Raw genomic sequence first — 21,969 nt, forward strand, 5'->3', positions numbered from 1 at the left:
TCTTTCTTTCTCATCGTCTCCAATCAGTAGGTTTCGCCTTTCAGACACTAACATCACACACAACCAGCGCGTGCTTTTGCTTGCTTCTTCTTTGTGTTCCGTATGGATGGGTCGGTTACGGAAAGAGTGGTTAATATAATATTACCACCCCGGTTGAACCTGGAAAGTGATGATTTCCGTGCACAAGAAATATGCCAAGCGATGCGTTTTTTTTTTCTTCTTTTCCATCCACACCCAATCATACCCACACATCAATATGGCCGTACTATCGCTAAATTAATTCATTTTACCAAGCAGGTCGCCCAAAAATGGAAAAGAAATGCGCTAAATTTCATTTAAATTACTGTAACCCCCCCCCCCCCCCCCCCCCCGAGGGTTGATAGCGATTCGTTCGACTTTCCGGATTTGTTTTGAATTTCGAATCCCGGTAACGTTGAAGCTGTGCGTGTGTAGCTGCACAAAGACGCCACTCGATCGTGGCCAACACGGTTTGACACCACCTTGGACAGTTGCAACAGGCGCGTCGTGATCGTACCTTGCTTCAATCCTCTACCGATCGTCTTTCGCTGCATTAATTATAATCAGCTGCCCGTAGCGATGCGTGTACACGTGTGTTGTACCGACGTAAAGAAAGAGCGCCGTTTCTTAGGCGTACGCTTTGTAAGCTCAAGCGGGTCAGCTGTTGCTGCTCTCACGCACAAACAACCACCAAGGACAGTAGCACTAACTAAGGGATTTTGTCCTCTCTTGAAACACTACACTATCTCACAGGATTTTGCTAATTGTACACCGGGAAAGATTATTTTGAGTTCAAAACTTTATCTTTTCACTATCTTCACTGAAGCACTTTGTATAAATTTCACCACAGTCAATGTTTCGTATCGTTTGGCACTATTGATTATTGTTCAAAGGCACATTAAATTCACGATTTACTGTTATTAAACTAGAGGAGAGGTTTCTTGAGCATGTGCCATTCGCGAGGCACAAGATCGACGGTGCGTACTGCTTGAGTTGTAGAGCTAAAATGAACACCGCCGTTGCTCAGCGGCGAATGTATATAGGTTTGAGGCTTGATGCTTGCTGAGAGTGTGTTAGTAAGGGCCAGAGATTAACAACCTATAACTAGAAATACATACTTTTTATTTAGGTTTCCATTCAAAGTGAGAATCGGAATGATGAAAATGTTTCGGAGTAACTTTAGGTTATTATTATAAAGTCTACTCTTTTCAGTTATAACATGTTTGTTCACTTTATGATCATATGTATTGTTTATTTGCTCTATAGAAATACTTGATTCACATTATCTTTAACATATCTACGTACAATTCAGCAATTCTTAAATACTTTCTTGAGTATAGGCCCCCTGACATCAGGTTCAACAAAAAAGACCAAACGCTTTATGTGTAGTTGTGCACCAAGCATCGTATAGCGTTGATACGCTCTAAACAAAGTTGCTCACCATCCAACAGCTATTCACCAAGGAATTGGCACAGCAAAAGGTTTAAAGTACGTAGGTTCCACTGTGAAGAAATATTTGCACAGTTTTTTTTTTAATTTATCTATTTAACCTGAACATTTAAAATAGAATGAAAATGTTTCTTCCAATGATAAAATGTTAATAAAGGTACACTTAAACACTATAAATAATTAAGACGCATTAACATCTTATACATTTAACTACAAATCTTTAAAATAAATCCCATAACCATAAGCAAGCATATGAAAGACATGCCAGTATATAGCATGGCGTGGTAAAGCTATTCGAACTTTATCTTAATTTATGCATTACCTGGGAACGTTTGATGTTTTACCCACATGGTGTGTTAATATTTCATATGTATAGATTACACACCTTGAAGATGATCGATTTTTCGTTATCGTACCGGTTTGTTTGTTCTGATTAAGTTGTGTCGACTTACAGGCAAGGTAACAGAATATCATCCCTCAAAATCTGCACGTTTTATTTCCTTTTTTTTCAACAATTTTATTTTTTGGCACCATTTCCAGTTTTCACATTGGATGCGGTTTCTGTTGCTAAGTTTAGAACGAAACAAGAATTTCAAAACAAAATAAAAAGCTGTATTCTAGCATCCAAATGCATTTTGCGACAGTACACATTTGCATTCTATTTTTTGTTGTTTTGTTTATTCAAGAAGAAACAGCCTGAAGAATCTCGAAATTTCGCCGGCATTCGTGTAGCCGTTGAATGGTTTGCTGGATTGGTGCTGTTGGTTTGAAATGAACTCACGGCACTCAGTTCACGCTACGCATCAAACTGGTTGGCCTACGCTGCACAGACAACGCACACACCGTTGCGTAGCTACCAACCACGAGTGAACGCTCCGTCGAAGTTTATGCTTCTCTCGCGTAATGGTGAAAGACAACAGAGCATGCGTTGCATCGGATCGCGCTCAACATGTGTTTCGGTTGGGACTTTGCTCGTGCAAGGGCTCCGGGTGTCAACCGGTTGTTTGTAAACATGTACCATCAGCATCATTATCATCATCGTCATCATCATCATGATTATAGTTACAGCAGTCATTGGGGAATAGATTCGTTTTATTTTTAGCTCACTCTTGCCCCGGCCCGAGAAAGAGAGTGTGCAACGATGGGCGCGTGTTGGACGTTGCGCAACTTGTTGATTTGGACGGTTTGGAAGTTAACGCCAACGCCAAATGGGAGAATGTCCATAAATGGAAACGAACGGATGCTTAGGGACGGTACACAAACACACGAGCTTCAAGAATCCAGCCAATTACCCGTTGCATAAGCTTGTAGCACACCAGCAAACGTTCCCTAGTGAGCTGTCACACTATTGATTGTGATTTACTGTTTGCTTTTCATGACTCATTTTAAGGGCTCAGCAAATGAATAAGAACATTCATGAACAAAATTATGGGCGAGAGGAATTTTTTGTACGCTATAACACCATTTTCTTTACCTTCGATCCATTGCAGATCTGAACATCTCCACCATGTGGAGTCGATGGAAGACATCGATTCTACTGTTAACGGCCTTCTGTTGGATTGTTGAGCATACGCCGACGGTGGCGGGTGTGGCCGGAGTGGCTGCCGGTTCTAGTCACAACTACAAGATCAACCCGAAGCCCTGCACGGTGAACAGCATCGAGGGAACCTGCATGTTCGTCTGGGAATGCATCAAATCCGAGGGCCAGCACGTGGGCATGTGCATGGATCAGTTCATGTTCGGGTCCTGCTGTTCGCACAATCTGACCGAAAATGTGATACCTCACAACCACCACCAGTCGTTGATGGGCTATCGGCCCAAACCAACGCCTTCCCCGTACGGTGGGAAGTATAAACCACCAAGGCCAAGGTAAGCGAGAATCGAGTGAAACAGTTTATACTACCTAATCAACCACCCAACCAACCCAACGGTGTCCAACAGCAGCTAATCGATGTGTCTTTCCCCTTAACTTTTTACCTCGATGTATGCCACAACCAACAACACGGAATATGGGATTCCTTCAACTTACAACTGATGCCATACAACAACAAAAATCATTCTAACCTGCCTCCACCTACACCTCCACCGATCGGCCACAATGGGATTCAAATCTTCCCGAATAAATTCCCTTGCCGGGTTTGCATCCTACCCGAAACTATAACATCAAACTCAACAGTACTTTTGTTAGTAGTAATGGCTACACGACCATCTATCGACCGAATGGCAGTGGTACGCTGGTGATACGACCGTCCCACAATCACCACCAGCAGTCACATGCACATCACACCTATCATCACAGCAAACCAGGCCATGGCTCCACGGCCGGTAGCAGTAGCAATGGCGGCGGCGTTAGTAGTTCCAGTAGTAGTTCCGCTGCAAACGGTGGCACATTCGTCACCGGCAGCAATCACTTTAGTCAAAAGCCCACAGAAGGCACTGTAAATAAACATTCTACCTTATCGACGCTAGTGCAGCAGCAATCGGGTGCCGGGGTGGATCAGGAGATGGCGGCCAGTGCAGCGACGGGTAGGTTTTTTTCCCCCAAAAGGGAAAGCAAAGCTCCTTCACGTACTGTTGTTATGCCAAACAATGGGCGTGTGCCATACTGGAGTGTTGTAGCCTTCCAACCAATGGCTGTGTTTGTGATGTGGTTTCTCTATTTTCTTTGCTTCTGTTTGCTGCAGGCGTCTTTACCACCCACTGGCAGGCCACGACGGAGCCGAGTTTCATTACGCGGACGAAACCGCCGAAACCAAACAAACCGTCCAAGAAACCGATCCTGTCCATCTCGAACAACATTCAAAGCACCGTGCTGAAACCAAAACCATCGGTAGGTATGGTGGAAAATAGGAAAATTGATCTGAGTTCTGGGAATTGAGGCTTCCATATCCTCGATGTGCCTTAATGAAAAACTTCCCTTTGATTGTGTTCCATAGTCTAAAGCTAGAGCAATAGATCGGTTTGGTTTTTACATAAGCTATATTTACGTTTGATGCACTTTTCGCACCATTCAAGGCAAAGCCGACCAAGCAAAGTACTACTAGTACAAGCACTAGTACCACTACCACCACGACGACGACGACGACGACGACCACCACCACGACCCCAAGGCCTACAACGAGAAGAACCACAACAGCGTCCACGACCACCAGCACAACGACAACCACCACGGCCAAGCCCACCACCATCGCTTCCAGCAGCTCAACAGGTTCACAACTGCTCGCAGCATTCCCATCTGTGATTGACGTCGACGATGCCGCGCCGTCCATTTCATCCTACACGGCAGCGCCGGGCCGATACACGATTTCCGCAGCAAGAAACGCCGGTAAGATCCTCGACTTCCTTTCAGTTTTTTTAAGCTCACTTTTCCAAAAAAGTTCGATGAACACATCTCTTCAATGCTGTCTCCGGACTACGGTTGATTGGAGAATACCACTTCTCTGTTGTCTCTTGTACACACATACACACACGATAACGATTTCCGTCCTCTCATAGAATGCGGCATTCAAACGATGGGTCGGCCGGAAACAAGGATCGTCGGTGGCAAAAATGCACCCTTCGGACGCTGGCCCTGGCAGGTGTCGGTGCGGCGGACTTCATTTTTCGGATTCTCAAGTACCCACCGGTGCGGGGGAGCTGTCATAAATGATAACTGGATAGCGACGGCAGGCCATTGTGTCGATGAGTAAGTGCACTGAAGTGACCAATCCAACACATCCGGGCTGAGTGTGTGTTTGTGGGGCCTAATTGCTTTCCATTCCGTTTTCCTTTTCCAATTTCCGTTTTGTTGATTTTTTCCTCTTTTCCTTTTTTTTGTTGTTGTTGTCTGCCTTAGCCTTCTAACGTCGCAGATTCGAATACGAGTTGGCGAGTATGACTTCTCACACGTGCAGGAACAGCTGCCATACATCGAACGTGGCGTCGCCCGGAAGGTGGTCCATCCGAAGTATAACTTCTTCACGTACGAGTTCGATCTGGCGCTGGTAAAGCTGGAACAGCCGCTCGTCTTTGCTCCCCACATCAGCCCGATATGTTTGCCGGCGACGGACGATCTGCTGATTGGCGAGAATGCGACCGTTACCGGTTGGGGTCGTTTGAGCGAAGGCGGCACATTGCCATCCGTGCTGCAGGAGGTAGGTTTTTTGCTAAAAGAGTATTACATTTCAAAAATATATACTCCCTATAAATGTCAAGCAATTTTCAACAGAGCCGAAATGAACCTTAAAGCATATTTTTACTTAATATCCTGAAAGTAAGGCACGGTAGAAAAATCTCTTACGTGAAGAGTCGAATTTTAAGCAAACCTTGATTATGGGGTTGAATCCATCAGCAGGATGCACCGCAGAACTTTCCATTCCCTATGTAACGATGCTTGAGGTGCTTTTCTGGGCCGTCTGACAGTCTGATGACCTGCTTCTAGGCAAGAAGCACTCGAAGTCGAAGTCAGCTATCCTCAATGGGATCCCGATTCTTTGTCTTTGTGGTTAAAGAGGAAACGAATGAAAATGATTGTATTTTCTTCATTTAAATGTGCTACGTTGGCTGAATTGTGCTGCATCGTTGCCCCAGGAGGAACGAAATGTACATCGCTGAGGTATCTTAATTACTGGAGCTTTTACTCACTGTCAGAGCGTCTTTTTTCCGCTGTCTTATATGATAAACATGAGCATAGCTTGAGCAGGATTTAAATATTTACAGAAGCTGTGCTGTAATATCAGTAAATGAGGATGGAGTGAATTTTATTATATTATAGATAGACCAAAAATTATGTTAGTTTCTTTAAGTAGAATCTCAGTGTCCCTTTGTGAGGGAAATAATACAAAAGAGTCAACGAATTCGATACGTATCAGCATCCTGAACAAACGTAGTCTCAAAAAATCCCTGTGATCCCTTCCAATACCGCTTTGTTTTCGTTTTTATCTCGTCAGCAGCATATGGGCGCGATGAGATCAATGACAATAACCGTCTAGCACCATCGTACGCTCCAAGTCCGTTCGACTGTTAGTCCTTTGGGGTTTTTTTTTTTCTTTGTCCTCCCGATTCGACTCTCAAGATGCTGACAAGTTTTATGTACGAGTCGTTTGTCTATTCGATTGCATGGTTCGACGGTTGTTTTTTTTTTTGTTACTTCTAGACGATGGAGTGAGCACAATTATGTGTGTGTCAATTTGATATATGACACCAACCTTCGTTAAGAGCCAAACCAACTTTTCCTTTCCTTACTCGTGCAATGTGGAATATCCTTGCAAAGCAAGATGCACAGCTGGGAAAGAAAAAAAACAAGGGTCTTGAATCAATCCCTGCTTACGATGATAATAGTATTCTACGCCGCAATGAACTTTCCAAGTCTTTCCTTTCCTAGCATGACTCTGCCTGATCATTATTTATAGTACAAACTTCTCGGTGCGCAAGCTTTCAATTTTCACCAGCCTGGCGGGATGGCTGGCATTAACAGTTCCATCAGCACAAAGAATACGTGATAAGTAACTTTGGGTTTTGTGCAGAGCCATAAAACGTTCTCGGCGTTACGAGCATTGATTTCTTGATTTTCCCCTTTTGCCAACTTGCCAACCGAAGGTCAAAATGGTAAAAAGCGTTTAGATTTGGGCCAGATTTGTATGCATAACCGTCGGCCAAAGAGAGATACAATCCTTTCCAGCGTGTCAAACCGACACGTGTAGTACGGTGAACCTACGCATGCCCCCTCCCTCCCCCCTCCAACCGTGCGTTTTTGTGTGTGTCCCTCTCTCGTATTCCCGTAGGAATTAATTAAGAACGTACGAGAGACGAATTCACAACTTCATTTTGCACATGCTGGGACAAGAATTTCCCAACCTCACCGTTGTTTTTTTTTTGTTCGCCTCTCATATGAACCTATTTTTGCACGCAGTGGTGCTGTGCGCTCGTTTGTATGTATTAAAGCACCTCGTCGATAGCATCGTCACGTCGAATGAAGTCGTACTTGGGTGTGTTGATGAAATGACTTTCACTCCTTGGCGCTGTGGATGATTTTCCGTGTCCATTCGGTTCGTTTCGATTTCGTGCGGTGGTTCACCATGATTCGATTTCCTTCGATTCGGCAATGGTGAAATCGAACACTTCCTTCCAGCTGGCCAACAATTTTCGTTAGTCACACGAAAGGAGCATGGTTTTTGATAGAGGTGTTCTTTTTTTTATTCTCTTTCTTTATTTAGTTGATTTGCTGTGTGCAACTTTATCTTACCGTTGTTAATGGCATTTGTAAGAAAGTTGCCATTACGAAGATATTTGAAAAGAAGCGAAGGAACAGAAAGGATGACTTTACGAAAGTCGTGATTTGTTTGTTTATCTAGTTGCATGAGTCCGCGGGTAAAGCACTTCCCATCCCACATTCAGAGGCGGGGTCTCGTGCGCCATCGGTTAAAGTTGGGACAAGTTTTCGATAAATTTCGGAATCAATAGTTCGCAAAGAACACACAGCATCTTGGTGCGGCCAGCGTAGAAACTTATCCACAAACATTCGTGTAAGCGACCCAATTCGGCAGCAAGAAAGAGAACGAATCAAACCCAACGTCCAGCGGACGTGCTGGATGTTGACTTCCATCGGTCAATCGTAAAGGCAAGAATCGTTTTTCATTTGGAATTTGGGTTTGTTTGCCAAACGTGATGCCGTAGATGGTTTGAGCTGCATAAAACTCCGAGGATGATACATGGGATTGTGACTTCACGTATAAACGAAGGAATGCTTTGGAAGCCTTAAAGCTGTGTAAGAGTTTTGTTGGAAATTTACAAAATCCAACAAGAAGCTCGCTTGTTTCGTTTCTCCGTTGAATGCAAATGAATAAACTTTTAACTTCACCCATTTTCCGGTTTGGACGATGGTTTACTCGATTTAAATCGTCATTGTTAAGCCATTAAGAAGTGGTAGCACTTTTCGCTTTTCGTACTCGGTGCAGTTGATTAAACTTTACCAGCGTATGTAGCACGATGCAGCTTGAAGACTTGCAGAAAGCTCCTAATCTAAATAACACAATTTCTTCTAGTGCTTACCACATTGGGCAAAAAAAAACGGAAACTTTTAAAAGCATTAAGTTTTTCTACTATCCCTACCACGCGCGAGTCAAGAGTTTTACGTCCTCGCGTACGAAGTTTTCTTTCCATCCATTTGCTTGCGTTTGCAACCATCCAAGAACCGAGCGTGTGGTGTTAATTGATTAGAATCATGAGAAGCGAAAATACACCGGCGTGGAAAAGTGATTCGGCAGGAAATATTCCCGGATGGATGGAAAACTTTGGTAAAATTAAAGTTTTCTGCTCATTGGAGATTGGCGAGAAACAAAAAACGTGGAAATTACGTATTATAAGTGGGTGAGTGTTTAAAGAAAGTGAGTTTAGTTTCTGGTTTTTAGAATATGCTAATCTTGCAGGACTCATGATCAACAGTGCAATGTGAGAAGCTTTAATCAATGACGATTCCATCCAAAAAAAAAAAAGCTTAATGACGCTTGTCGCTTCGTTATCACGTGTTGTTTTAGCTGACTATGAGCTAGAACTTCAATCATACACATCATTGAGCAATTGCAGTAGCTGCAACAGAGATGAGTTTTCCTCATTGACATTTCAGCACCAACTCACTACCATTCGTCATGAGAGTTTTGGCCAAGGTTAAAATGATGCTCTGGTATTTACTATAAAACATTCCAACCAACGTACGCCAGTTCCGTTTCCGGCACTCTGCATTTTTCATATTTCTTACCCCCATCATCGCTTCGTTCGTTCATTTGTTTGCAGCCGGTTCGATCGGGTCACATTGCCGGGTTCTTTGGCAAAGCAAATTCCATTCGGAGTAAAATTCTTCCACCAAAGAAAACACCCATTCGTGCTCAGCCTTTTGAGCGAGCTTCGAAGCCGCGTTCTTCTTTCATCGTCAAAGATTGTTGGAACAATCGTTGGAAAATTTCTTTTCCCCCTTTTTTACCGTCCCCCGCAACTCCCGCCCAGCCTGATGGGCCCACGGTTAAGGTGCAGCATCTCTTTAGTTATTTATTTCTCGTCCCAAGGCAGTTGTACGCTTTGTATTGTGCTGATGTGCCTATGTGCCAGTTTCCCGATAACGGCAAAAGAATGGTTTTGTTGTCGGGGATGGTTTTTTTTTTTTTCGGGATGGAAATTCGTTACGGCATCGCTTTTTCTAGCCTTTGAGCAGTTCAAACGTTTCTTCAAACGACAAAACGGGATCATATTGTCGCTGTGGAATGTGCTGTAATCAATTCCCTTTCGCTCGTCAACCCTTTCGTTGAACAATCCGAAAACGAAAGCCGTTTTTAACATTGCCATCGGTTAACTTTTTCGGAGTGATTGGCTTCCTGCCCACGCAAGGGTACATCAATTGTTCATTCGTTGTTAAAGGTCAACAGGAGAAAGCAAGTGAATAAGCACATTGGTTGGTAAATACTAAAGAAAACTGTGACATGCTTTTGGACTGGAAGGCGCGTGGCAAAAGTTTTTTGTACGACTGGAAATGAATAAATTCTTTTTGCTCATTAAGCTTCTGCTGAAGCAACATGACACTCCATCGCGTGAGATTGTGGTAATGATGATGAAGTTGTGTGGTATGCATATCTCCATCGTCCTTAGCTTTATTAACTCTCTCACTGAATGGATGTAGCGTTCACAGTTGAAGGAGGCTATCGTGCAATCTCTTGCACTGTCTGCATGAGAGCACTTTTTTGTACTCGACTCTTTTATACCTGAATGATTGTGATACGCTTTGAGGATAGATTAAAGGATAAGAACAAAGCAAAGCAGTTGAATAGGTTAAGAAACTTTAAAGTGTCACGATCTCAGAACAGTATAGCTTTCATCATCTATTTGACAAACAATTAGATAATTAGGGAGATGTTGGGGGAGGAGAATTTAAGCCAAGTTGAGATTAAATTAATTTGATACATCATTTTTATATAATGTTTTGTCTTGATAAAGAATTTAGATTTACTCCCATCAGTAACCATTATTAACTACTTGAGGATCTCCTTTTTTCCCCGACAATGTTACTGATCTGATAAAACTGATCGGATAAACCACAACTCCGATAACTACAATGTATGTCACTGATAAGAATAAACATGCCTTTTGCTTGTTCTTTATTGCTCTGCTTCAATATTTATCACAAGTTAACCACATTAATGCGGGTTTACGCTTACGAGCCTAGCGTCTCACACTTAACGCAACACACATAACGACGTTCTTAAAACTTTACCGATGATCAGCCATCAGCCGAACCGTTAGCGTCACTGATTGAGGTTTTCAAATCTGATAAAGAACGCGTGAGAAAGTAGCCTTGGCGATAAAAAGCTCCATAATCCAAGATTAGCACCACCAATCGAATTCTATCGCATTCCTTCCTTTCTCGAAGTAAAGTCACCGAACAAAACAAAAAAAAAAGCGAAAGACAACGAAAGCCCTGAGCGATTGTGTTCAAGTGTTTCTCACTCTACAAAAGTACCCTGAAGGCTGTTTAACGCCATTTCATTTCGGAGATCCGGACGAGTTTCTTTGACACCCTAACCAACTGCCGCCGTGATAAGTGGTTGCCGTTGTGGTGGAAATGATAATTAAAGGGAAATGGAATAGATTCGGCAAGTGCGCTGCGAAAAAGCGTTTAAACCGCTGGTGTTGAAAGAATGTCAAGCGATCGAGCAGGGGTCGGGAAATTTGTCGCGGTTTGCTCGTTATTATCCTTCAGAGAAGTGGAAGATAACAATGCTGTGGGAAAGTTATTTGCCCATTTTAAGCTGAACATCAATCTGGTTTGCAATCTGCTTTTGGGGAGTCGGAGTAAGAGCACCTTTAAGATTCGGAGACTTCCATTTAGCTAAATTAAAAGGGCTAATCCTCCAGGCGGATGACAGCCGAGTGTGAAGCGTTCACAAGTAAGGGCAATTCTGGTCCTTTTTTCTCAACGAATTTTTCAAAAAATATTAGACGAATCAAATCCCGTTTGCCGTTGCACGTCATAACAATAAATTTTTTATCACACCATACCACGTGGACGAGAAGCTCGATCCGAGGATAGAATTTGAAGAATGGATAAGAAAAATTGCCCACAGCCAGTCAGGAATTCTGTTTCCGTTAGCACACGTTGCTGGGCTCCATTTGCTTTCGTAGCTTTGGGCAAAGGTAAGTCGAATCCGGTGTTGGAATAGACTCACCTTTTTTGGCCATTTCTTGAGGCGAAGGTGAAATAGATATTATCACGTACGCGGAGCCACATCCTGTGGCACAGCAGTTGACTCACCGTGCTCTTTGGGTGTGTTGCGAGATGGCGGGGAAATCGACGGAATTTTCAACTTCCCACAAGAAAGGTAACGTTTCTCGGAAATACCTCAGAAGTAAAGCAAGCATAATAGCTTATGACAACGACGTGTGATAGTGACACGCGAAGCTAGCCGTGAACGGGAAACTTTTAAAAGTTACCACCGAACGGAGCTATCTACTGATCAAATACATTCAATCGGTGGTACACATTTCTTAAAATACCCACAAGAAAAGAGACATTCTTTAGGGTTCTTTTTGTCCATTTCTTTTTTTTTTTTTTTGTCCCCATAACAAATGGTTCCAATGCTACCGGGCATTTCAATAACGATTTAAAAATAACCCTCTTTTTGCCAATGCTGAACAATAATGCAGCAGAATTTATGGCTGTGTACATAATGGGGAGAGATATATTTCAAGCAAATATCCGCACCATATTGCATGCCAAATTCTCCATTTTCAAAGAAACGAGAGTAAATCTTATCATCCTTGCACCGAAAAAGGAACGTTTGACAAACGACGAGTGAGTCAACCCATCTATATCGGATAAAAATCCCTGTTTTCCCTGCCCTGGAGGAAACCACCGGGAGATCCTTGGCATTGAAATAGTAAAAAATAACCTCTCGGACAGGTTGAAGACTGGGAATGATTTGTGTTGCCGATGTTGGAAAATTGTCTCACCATTGAGAGAGCCATATGTGTGTGTTATGGTGATAACCCGTCTATCAATGTAATACGATCGAAATGGCATGAAAATGGTGTTTTTCTACGCGTGAAGTAGTTCCCCCAGGAACCAGGAAGATTTGATGCGGCAAAGCTAAAAGAAAAACGCCCGATAATAGGGAACGGTGGTGTTCAGTGTAGTTTGGTACGATGTTTCAAAACACGCGTTCCCGGCAGAAGACATTAGGATTCCTTTGCTTTCCTTTTTTTCTTTCTTCGAAGAAATGGTTTCTTGTTGCCAGAGCACAACGGAGCGCACGATAGAGCAATGATGGTAGAAACCTTTTAAAATAAAAGCAAAACATGAACAACACAATCTACACCGAAAACACACAAATGGAAAGTTGAAAAATGGACCAGTTTAAGCGAGATGCGAAATGTTTTGCTTCTGCCATTTGATGGTGCTCGGAAGAAAATTGAACATTTTGTAGTGTTTTTCGTCGGACGCGTAAAAATTGTGTTGAAAATTTACGGTCAGTACGAAATAAAAATAATTCGAAAATTATATCATCTTTAATGTATTAAAGAAAATTATGCATCTTAAGCTAACTTTCGACACTTTAATGCATCGGAAAATCGATTCGCGAGACCCATAAAGAGCTTTCCCTTTTTTGGTTAGTCGGCTAATTGATGATGATAAATGTGGGTGCACATTTATCGAGTCAGAAAAGTGGGCATTGTTGACCCCATTTTCAGTGCAGCCCATTTATCATTCTCAAACAAAGTGAAAAGGGAACTGAAAACAACGCAACAATTCTATCGATATCTGTTATTCCGTGTTAGTTGATTGAATTTGACATCATCTTTAGAAAGTCGATTAAATCGATGCTCCAGGCAACTGTGGAAGTGGCCTTCAAAAAGCCACAAATAAATGACGCATTTGATCGATTTTACGAGGAAGAGCACGTTCTGATAGCTGCTGAAGAAGGCTAAGAGATGGATGACAAAATAACCAATCTAACAGCCTTTTGTGAACGGCAATCAGTCTTTCTAGGGAGAGGAACATGCGCGCATCTTCCAGTTGATACAGTGTACCAAACTACTGCGAACTGGTGCTGATCGAATGGTATACAGAAATAGGATTTAATTGTTCACCCATCCGAAAGCAATCAATCTTTCCGCACTAGACTTTTCTTCATTTACTTAAAGCTGGCTTCGCTTACGGCAAAGCCAAGTGGCAAGGATTCACCCCCGGTGAGAAACACCTTGCTATTGCCAACAGTGTTGCTTGACACTATCAACATGTCGCTCGATTTTCTCTTTATCGTTATCATCCTTCGGGCAAAAAGTCAGTTTTAGTCCTCAAGTGTCACTGGCAAACTTTTAATAGTCATCGAGATGAGCGGAAGCACAGGAAATGCTTGCCAGTTTCAGACTTTGAGACTGTTCTATTTTAGACAGATTAGAAGCAGTAGTTTGCCTTCCATACGGCAGCCGGGTTTTGTGGGATTTTGACTAAATCACATTCCCACCCGACGAGCACCTGTCCTATAGCTATCGGGTGCTTACCGGCCTTAAGAACCGAACAAACGAACTGTCATTTGTCATGAGGGCTCGGCAGGATGGTTCGGTTCGGTTAAGATTTGTCATTTCTTGGTTGTTTTTTTTTTGGGATGGAAGGCGGTTTTGTGGCGCGTATTGTGTTCCGTTCGACTCTAACCAACGTAGATGGTGCGAAAACTTTATCCATTCTTTTCTAGGTGGATTATTTGGTCGCTCGTTACACTTGCAGGATCGCACGATAGGACACCTAAGGACGTAGACGGATGAATGATACGACGCATATGATGATCCATTCTCCATTCAGAGATTAAACCAGGGTGATTTTACTGGTGAGCGTCCTATATGCTTCCCGTAAGAGTTGTTAAAGTGGGGTTTTGCTCCTTTAAGCTCGTATATGCTTCATTTCACCATTTAAGAAATGAATTCCAATGAAAGCATGTGGTGTTGAGGAAAACAGAAAGGAACCCTTATTTAAGTATAGTGCATATTCCTCTCGTTTTTAAAAGGTGTTGCTGAAGTCCGAAACGTATCCAATGTCCTATCAAACATTTCTCTTAAATAATGCACTTGGAAGTACACTCTACGTCCTTTGTCCCATCCCCCATCGTCCATCGCTTTTGACAGCAGGACAACACATCCGGACACCAACACCGTTGGCATCAATTTGCCACCTTTCAAACACCAAGCACTTTGCGTGAACAACGTGCAACCCTTTTCCGGCTCGGCAACCAGGGTCGTATTAAATTCCTCCCCAGAAAACCATCACACAAAGTATTAGTTTCTCCGAGAAGCCTCCAGTGTTGGTGTGTCCGGTCGCGGTGCAGTAAAGTAGTGGTGTGTTCCGGCTAAAAAGTTTCGCCTTGGGCTTAACATATGAAACACGGCAGCAAGGAACACTAATTAAGGACGCCATGGTGATTTGGTGACCGGTGGCCCGGGTGGGAGGGGGGGGATGGTTTGCACCGGCTAACGCATGGCGATGGATGATGGAAAGCTTCTCGGTTGTGCGAACTGTCTGCATTAAGCATTGATAGTTTCAGCCGTTGTTCATTGATAATTAATTGATTCGTAGAAGGTCCGGAAGCATTCGGTTTCGGCGCATAGGGGGATGGAAAGTTTTTGCCAATATGGATACCTTTCTGCCATCGTCTTTCGTTACTTACTCCAGCAGGAACGAAGCTTTCGGGGGAGGGGGGGGAGAGAGAGAAAAAAAGCTTCATTAAAAGTTCATTAGTTGCTAGTGAGATCGCTCGTGATTGATTGGAATATTTAACGAAGCAATATAAAGATATTAAATGAGCTGAATAATGGAACAATTTTTCGGGAAAGGACATTAAATTGATAGGAGATTCTCTTGTGTAAAGCTTGGTCGCCTTAAAAGTGGTTTTACCGATTACCCATATTGCTAACATGAAAGTAAATTTTACCCCAATCAGACTCTCACTAAAGTTTGCGGACTTTAGAAGCTTTTTTTCTAGCCACTAACCGCTAAACAAAAATCAAGCGAAAAAAAACGAATGCCAACACAAAACCCCGCAGATGGTTACATATTTATCGCTCCTTTTTTTTCTTCCAAGTATTTATTTTTCTTTCTCTCCTGTTTGCCTTATCGTACCGTGAAACTTTTCATGCTGCTCTTATGATTCCTCCACATTGGCACATTGAACGCCAACCCTCCCGAGGTGCTTGAGTTATGCGAGAGCCGTTTATTATTCATAGGAATGCATTTTTCTACCATTATTTGCCACTCTCTGCTCACTTGGTTGGTTCGATATCCTTTTCTTTTGCTCCTCTTCTTCGTGCAGGTTTCCGTTCCGATCGTAAGCAACGACCGGTGCAAATCGATGTTTCTGCGCGCCGGCCGGCACGAGTTCATTCCGGACATTTTCCTTTGCGCCGGGCATGAAACGGGCGGGCAGGACTCGTGCCAGGGAGATTCGGGTGGACCATTGCAGGTAAGAATATGATCCACGAGGGTGGTACGTGGGTTCTCTAGTAGCCGGATTCGTTCTTGATGCTTTAACAACGTTCCGTACTGTTCCACAGGTCAAAGGTAAGGATGGCCACTACTTCCTGGCGGGCATCATATCGTGGGGAATTGGCTGTGCTGAAGCGAACCTACCGGGTGTTTGTACGCGAATATCCAAGTTTGTGCCGTGGATCATGGAAACTGTTCTGTGATAGTCACGCAGTGTTTAGCACCGATGTTGCCGATGCTGGCTGGCAACTCTCAACGACGGACAATGTGCAGAAAAAAGGAACAGAAACACACGCACGGGTGATTGTACGGGTTCTCGGTGTGTGAGAAAAAGAGAAATGAACCGAAAAAAAGTGGAAGCTAAACGAGCAAGAGTGTAAATAGCTTTGATAAAATAAGACGATACGCGAAAAGAAAAGCGGGCAATGAAGAAATAGAGAAAACACGAGATAGCATTAACATTAAGAAGCTTTATTTAAAGACAACTTTAACTACTATGAACAAAAAAAAAACTAGCAGCTTAGAAGAAAATGCTGTTAAAATCGAAGAAATAACAACAACTCCATATAGCAAAGCTTAACAAATCAACACTGCCGAGTGAAAAATAAAAACTGAACAACAGGGCAGCAAGCTGGCAGTCGATATGCAACCAGTATTTCTAGTGAAATGGCAAGCGATGAAAAATGAAATGTGTAAATATGGCTGAGCCTTGCTGTGCTCAGTAATAGGATGCATATATAGAATCGGAAGACTGTAAGAACTGGTGCTACTACTACTGCTGCTACATTCCATAGTGTAAATAATATTCTACGGCAGAATCGAATCATAAAACGAATAACCAAGGGTAGAGAAAACACGACGGTCGAAAGGTAAATTAATTTGTACATACATACTACACACGTGATCGCCAGCTAGCTCTAGCACCAGGCATTCCATCCGCCCTAGATATGTTCATTAATATTATTATTTTATTATTGTGCTTTTTTTTGTTTTCTTGGAAGTTATAACGTTATTCGTGATCGTCGTGCTCACAATGGCATTCCTGTTAATAGCTGATTATTATTATTACTATTATTATTATTATTATTATTATTATTACTTCACAACATACCGGTGTATTTATGTCGCTGTCGCCCCGAACAGCAGTAGAGGAAGAGTAAACTAGTAAATAATATTCTAATTTCCAAAGAAACGTATTGCACTATTGCGTATAGAGTGTGTGTGTGTGTGTTTTGGTGGTGTTTTTCTTGTCCTGGTGCATTCAGACACGAGGTGCATTACGTGTTGCAGTTCGTGGTTTGATTGCCGCGTACACTCCTAACAGTATCCAAATGGAGAAGAAAAGCTTCACTGAGATAGTTTCATGAAATAGGAAAGAAATGAAATATAAAGGTAATTTATGAATTATTTTTCTTCCGATAAGCTGCCGGATACTTACCACAAAATATCACAATTATCCAATAGATCCATATGCTCAGATCGAACGACTGCAGGACGGCAAATATTTTAGAAAACACAATCACAAAAAAGCATTCCTCTAAAATGCCATACAACGCAAATACCTGCACCAAGGTTATGTTGCTCTGTAAAACCCGTAAAAAAAAGGGAGCACGTGACAGAATGTGGAAAATATTTCTTCACCCATAGAAAGGCAGTCATTACCGTGTATATTCCCGTCACGAGCAAAATACCGGGCATCATCTTAATGATCGTCGTTATTATGTGATACGGCATAAACACATCCAGATGAGTGTAGAAGTCACACACCTTGCCAATCATTGCATCGCTGAACTGCAATCGTGCGGGCCCCACGTCCGGTGTATCGAGTGCTCTGGTTGGTATCTTATCACACCTTAGCTTCATCAGCTTCAGTAGTTCGATCGTTTCGGTTGTATAGTACACGGAACTGGCCATCCACAGAAAACCAAGAAAATACCCAAACAGACGGTAACAATCGCGAGTACACATTCTGCAAACCACCAATTTGACAATTAAGAGTAGAAGCACACCGAACTGCGATGACAGCTTAAATAGCATCGCTTACTAGGAATCGTTTGAGGGTTTGTTACGTATTAGTTTGTCCGGTTTTAGCTCAATCTAAATTAATTGGCTTTCAAACAAACAAAAAATGTTTTAAAATCCCGTTTAACATCCATCATAAACAGATTACCATTTACTGCCTAACCCTCCCTGCACCATCCTGGTGGTGGTTGGAGCTTTCCTAGAATCGAAGGCGCAAAAACAAAGAGCTTTTTTTTTCTTTATCTTTACAGGAAGACGGTCCCTTTTTTTTCTTAATGCAACACCATTTTTCATTCGTGGCTGTGTGCTTCCGGCCGATTGTTTTCCTCCCTTGCCACGGGATGTTATTTACAGAAGCTTTACGAAAATTTATTAGTTGTCACACTTCTGGGTTTTCTTTCATTCACCCCCCTCCCCTCATTTTTCTCCTGGTTCTACACATTTGTTAACCGGCTGGACAAACGATGAAATGGTTTTGCGAAAGGATTTATGTGGTACGTAATGGATTCCATCTCGCTTTGGCTGTTTTTTTTCTTTTTATTTCTTTGTGTTGAGTTAAGAAAACAAGATTAAATGATGGAAATGAATTAAAGAAGTGAAAAAAAAGCACATTCGACCGCACTAAAACGCAAGCAGACCGGATCCGGACTGACCGGATCGGCAGCAACACTTCTCTCTCTTCGCACGTTTGCAAAAATCGAATTGCATTATGATTCGGCACGTCGGATTTTGTGGGTTGATTGTGAAGCTTCACTTAAAGTCTCCCCGCTTGCCTTCCGCTTTTCATGCCACACAATTAAGGAAAGCTGATCCAACCCCAACCGGCGATCGGTACAGTAGTGGGCCCGAAGAAAGGCAATAAAACCGTTTTACCAGCGTTATTTTAGCTTCCAACATTTTTTTTCTCCCCCTTTGGGGATTGCAATTGCTCGCATTGGCTGTGAGCCAACTAACAGTCCAACATCTGCCACTTTCACTTCTCCCCATTTACCACATTTGCAGCAGCATCCAGTTTGGCGGAAATGTGACGGCATCCGGCAGAGGGAAATTGTTTTTATGCTTCCACAACCCGCCCAGGTCTTTCCCGCGCAAGGATGTACTTTCCAGGACCAGTTCACGACCGGTTGCATAGTACAGGTTCTCGAGTTGGCCGTTTTTCGGGTAGACTTTGCTAACATTGCAAACGGAGAACCAAGGACTTCCCGGGCAAACGAAGCCTTCATTTGTGCAAACCCCTGTATATGTATGTGGTGGTGGTGATTGAAGTTTGTCTCGTTGCCTTTCGATTGAACAACGGCAGCAGGAGGGGACCCACACCTACAGTGAAAGATCTCACCGGCAACTACTTCCTCCGCATCGTTTCCGTTGCATTTTCCGGGCGGCAGAGAAGCAAGCGTGCGCTGGTGAAGGACATCGAACGATATGGCGAACGGATGGCATAGGGTAAAGATTGTTAAGTCGTTATTGCTTATTGTAGCGGTTTTGGGGCTTTCGGGCGAGAGGTACGTTTGCAATATTGCAACCCAAACCGAAGGAAGGCTACGACACGAGAAGGCACGGCTTTGGTGGCGGTAGGCTTGCCCACAACTATGTACTGCCGAAGCATTTTCCTTCTCAAACCATTCCGAACTTGAAGCAATGTAGCAACGTAGCGTAGAACAGTGGAAAGAAGGCATGGAAGGCGGGTGACGTTTTCGCAAAATGTATTTTAGTCTAACGGAAACGGATCCCGGTTGCCCTTTTTCCGATTCTCTGTGACCTCCTCCGGAAGGTTGTCTTCTTCACCTCACACCCACCGCACACTGCTTCGTGCGAATCCGGAAACCGAGGGAAGGAAATGGCATAAATTGTTCGAATGCCTCGGTTCATTTTGCTTTGCGGCGAGGCATCCGAGCATTAGGATGGGGTGGCGGGTTGGAATTTTTCTTGTGCACTATCTTCATTAAGACACCCGTCGTTTTGGCGGTTCGTTACAAACACTCTTGCAGTTGCATGAGACACAGTAGCTTCGTGTTTCGTTGTTTGCTGCCTTACATTTAAAGCGAATAAATTGCATCATTTATTCGCATCATCATTTAACCGACACAAATGAATTTTTCAATCCAGAATCATCAAATAAATTATGCAAAGACGGCATTAAAAACAACAAAAAATAGCTGGATGTATCAATTGTCTTTTCTTTTAACTGATTTCAATGTAAAATAAATCATCATTTAAATCAATTATTGATCAAGTTAATCATTAGTCAACACCTTCCTAAGTATATGGTCTTTTATTATTATAATTATACTTTCATTTCAAAAATTTAAACATTTTAATAAGTTCCTTTAAACTACCATTTCAACTGCCAATGGCATTGAATCAATTACTTACTAACGTTGGATACATATAATGTAGCTATCGACTTGAAGCTTTAGGATTATTTTTTCCATTTTTTGAATATGCTTTTATTTTACTAAATTGCTTTAACTATTGGAGCATACAATAAATTTTGTATAGGAGTTGTTATAAGCTATCCAATCAAAAATAATAAATAGAAAAATATTTTTCTGAATTCTCAACAAAATACTATTAGCTAGTCAAAACAAACGCTCGTATTTTTTGAAAATTCTATGGAAATACGATGAGCAGATCAAAAGATATTTCCTTTCTAATCCGACAACATACCCACTCCTATACACAAATGACCTATCCTTCTTCTTCTTGGCATAACGACCTCTAAGGTCATGCCGGCCATCGAAATGGCTTTCTAGACTGCCAATACCACGTAGTTGGTTAGTCAGACCTCACTACGAGAGACGGTCCGGATATGATTTGAACTCCGGTCCTGCCGTTTGAAGACCGGCGCCACTATCGCCTACATCACCGGGCCGCCCTATCCATGGTCCTATCCATGGTCCTATCCATGGTCCTATCCATGGTAGCTGATTATAGAATTAAGGCTGTATTTTTGGTAATTGAAACGAAAGTAAAATTTTTAACAATTTTGAGCTATCAGTTCTGAACTATCGAACGCCATGCATTCGTACCGATTTCCTGGGAAGCTGTTACGACTGTTGAACATGGGAGTGTCGAACATGCTGTTGGAACCGTTCGCATCCCCCAGGGGTCTGAGACAAGAGGACGAACTCTCCTGTTTAATGACATCGCGCATAACATTAGCATCAATGGAAGGACATCTGTGTGTTGAGAATCGATGCGACGAAGACAAAGTAAGGCCTACCGGTAACTATGATCATGATAGAGCCCGACCCGGAAGCAGAGCATCAGTAAACGGCGGCGACTTCGAGGTGGTAAAGCAGCTCTGTTAACTTCGCACGATCGTATAAGCTTCCGAAGGCGCAATGTTTAGGGAAATCGGACCTACTACGGGCTCCACAAACTCAGTTATTGCACACTGATATGTCCGATAGTCCTCTGTGGGTATGATGCCTGAACTGTGCTGACGGAGGACACCAATGGCCATTTTCGAACTGAGGCTGCTAAGGACTTTCTTGGGCAGTGTGTGCGAGCAGGGCGTGTGAAGAAAGAGAATGAATCACAAGCTAGCTTAGCTGATTGGGAGTGCAGATATCCTTGCGGTAGTCAAAGCCTGAGGCCAAACGTAATTAGGATGCTGAACGCATGCCCCACCAGGAGACATTAGTCGTAAAACAGCACAACGAGTCCATTGGCTGGATCAAGTGTCGGAGATCGGTTGAAACCGTAGATGGCGGTCTTCTGCTCTGGTCCTAGTTTCTTCAATAAACCGGCCATGGTATCGAGATACTCTCAACCGCGGGCAGGCCAAGAAGAATAAAAAGAAGAAGTTATGGTCTCCGTTATCAATATTTCTCTTCAATCAACAAAATTTCACGTAGAAAATACGTCGTCACTATCAGCAACACACACATTTAGGTGTAGAACTAATCTCAGGTTTTTGCTTTAAAAACTCCACTAACTTGTTTATCTTGCGTGCAAAAGCACAAGCAATCTATCTTCAT

General features: G+C 42.8%; 2 protein-coding genes across 2 annotated transcripts in view; one reads left to right on the forward strand and one right to left on the reverse strand.

Annotated features, from left to right (window-relative positions):
* The window catches only part of LOC126557350 (serine proteinase stubble-like), a 50,081-nt gene extending 33,910 nt beyond the window's left edge, over positions 1–16,171 (forward strand). Inside the window, exons 3-10 of the mRNA XM_050213079.1 lie at positions 2,958–3,336; positions 3,644–3,993; positions 4,152–4,297; positions 4,483–4,792; positions 4,963–5,152; positions 5,303–5,600; positions 15,792–15,941; positions 16,033–16,171. Of these exons, the coding sequence (XP_050069036.1) occupies positions 2,958–3,336; positions 3,644–3,993; positions 4,152–4,297; positions 4,483–4,792; positions 4,963–5,152; positions 5,303–5,600; positions 15,792–15,941; positions 16,033–16,167 (1,958 nt within the window). The 3' untranslated portion in view covers positions 16,168–16,171. The remainder of the gene's footprint in view (positions 1–2,957; positions 3,337–3,643; positions 3,994–4,151; positions 4,298–4,482; positions 4,793–4,962; positions 5,153–5,302; positions 5,601–15,791; positions 15,942–16,032) is intronic.
* Positions 16,172–17,225: 1,054 nt separating this feature from the next.
* LOC126565145 (uncharacterized) lies at positions 17,226–17,932 on the reverse strand. The gene is made up of 3 exons (XM_050222295.1): positions 17,627–17,932; positions 17,403–17,547; positions 17,226–17,314 (listed from the first exon to the last, which is right to left on the reverse strand). Exons 1-3 carry the CDS (start codon positions 17,930–17,932, stop codon positions 17,226–17,228), a joined length of 540 nt encoding a protein of 179 aa, XP_050078252.1.
* Between the last annotated feature and the right edge of the window lie 4,037 nt (positions 17,933–21,969).

This window comes from Anopheles maculipalpis, chromosome 2RL (assembly GCF_943734695.1).
Source record: "Anopheles maculipalpis chromosome 2RL, idAnoMacuDA_375_x, whole genome shotgun sequence".
Taxonomy (NCBI): domain Eukaryota; kingdom Metazoa; phylum Arthropoda; class Insecta; order Diptera; family Culicidae; genus Anopheles; species Anopheles maculipalpis.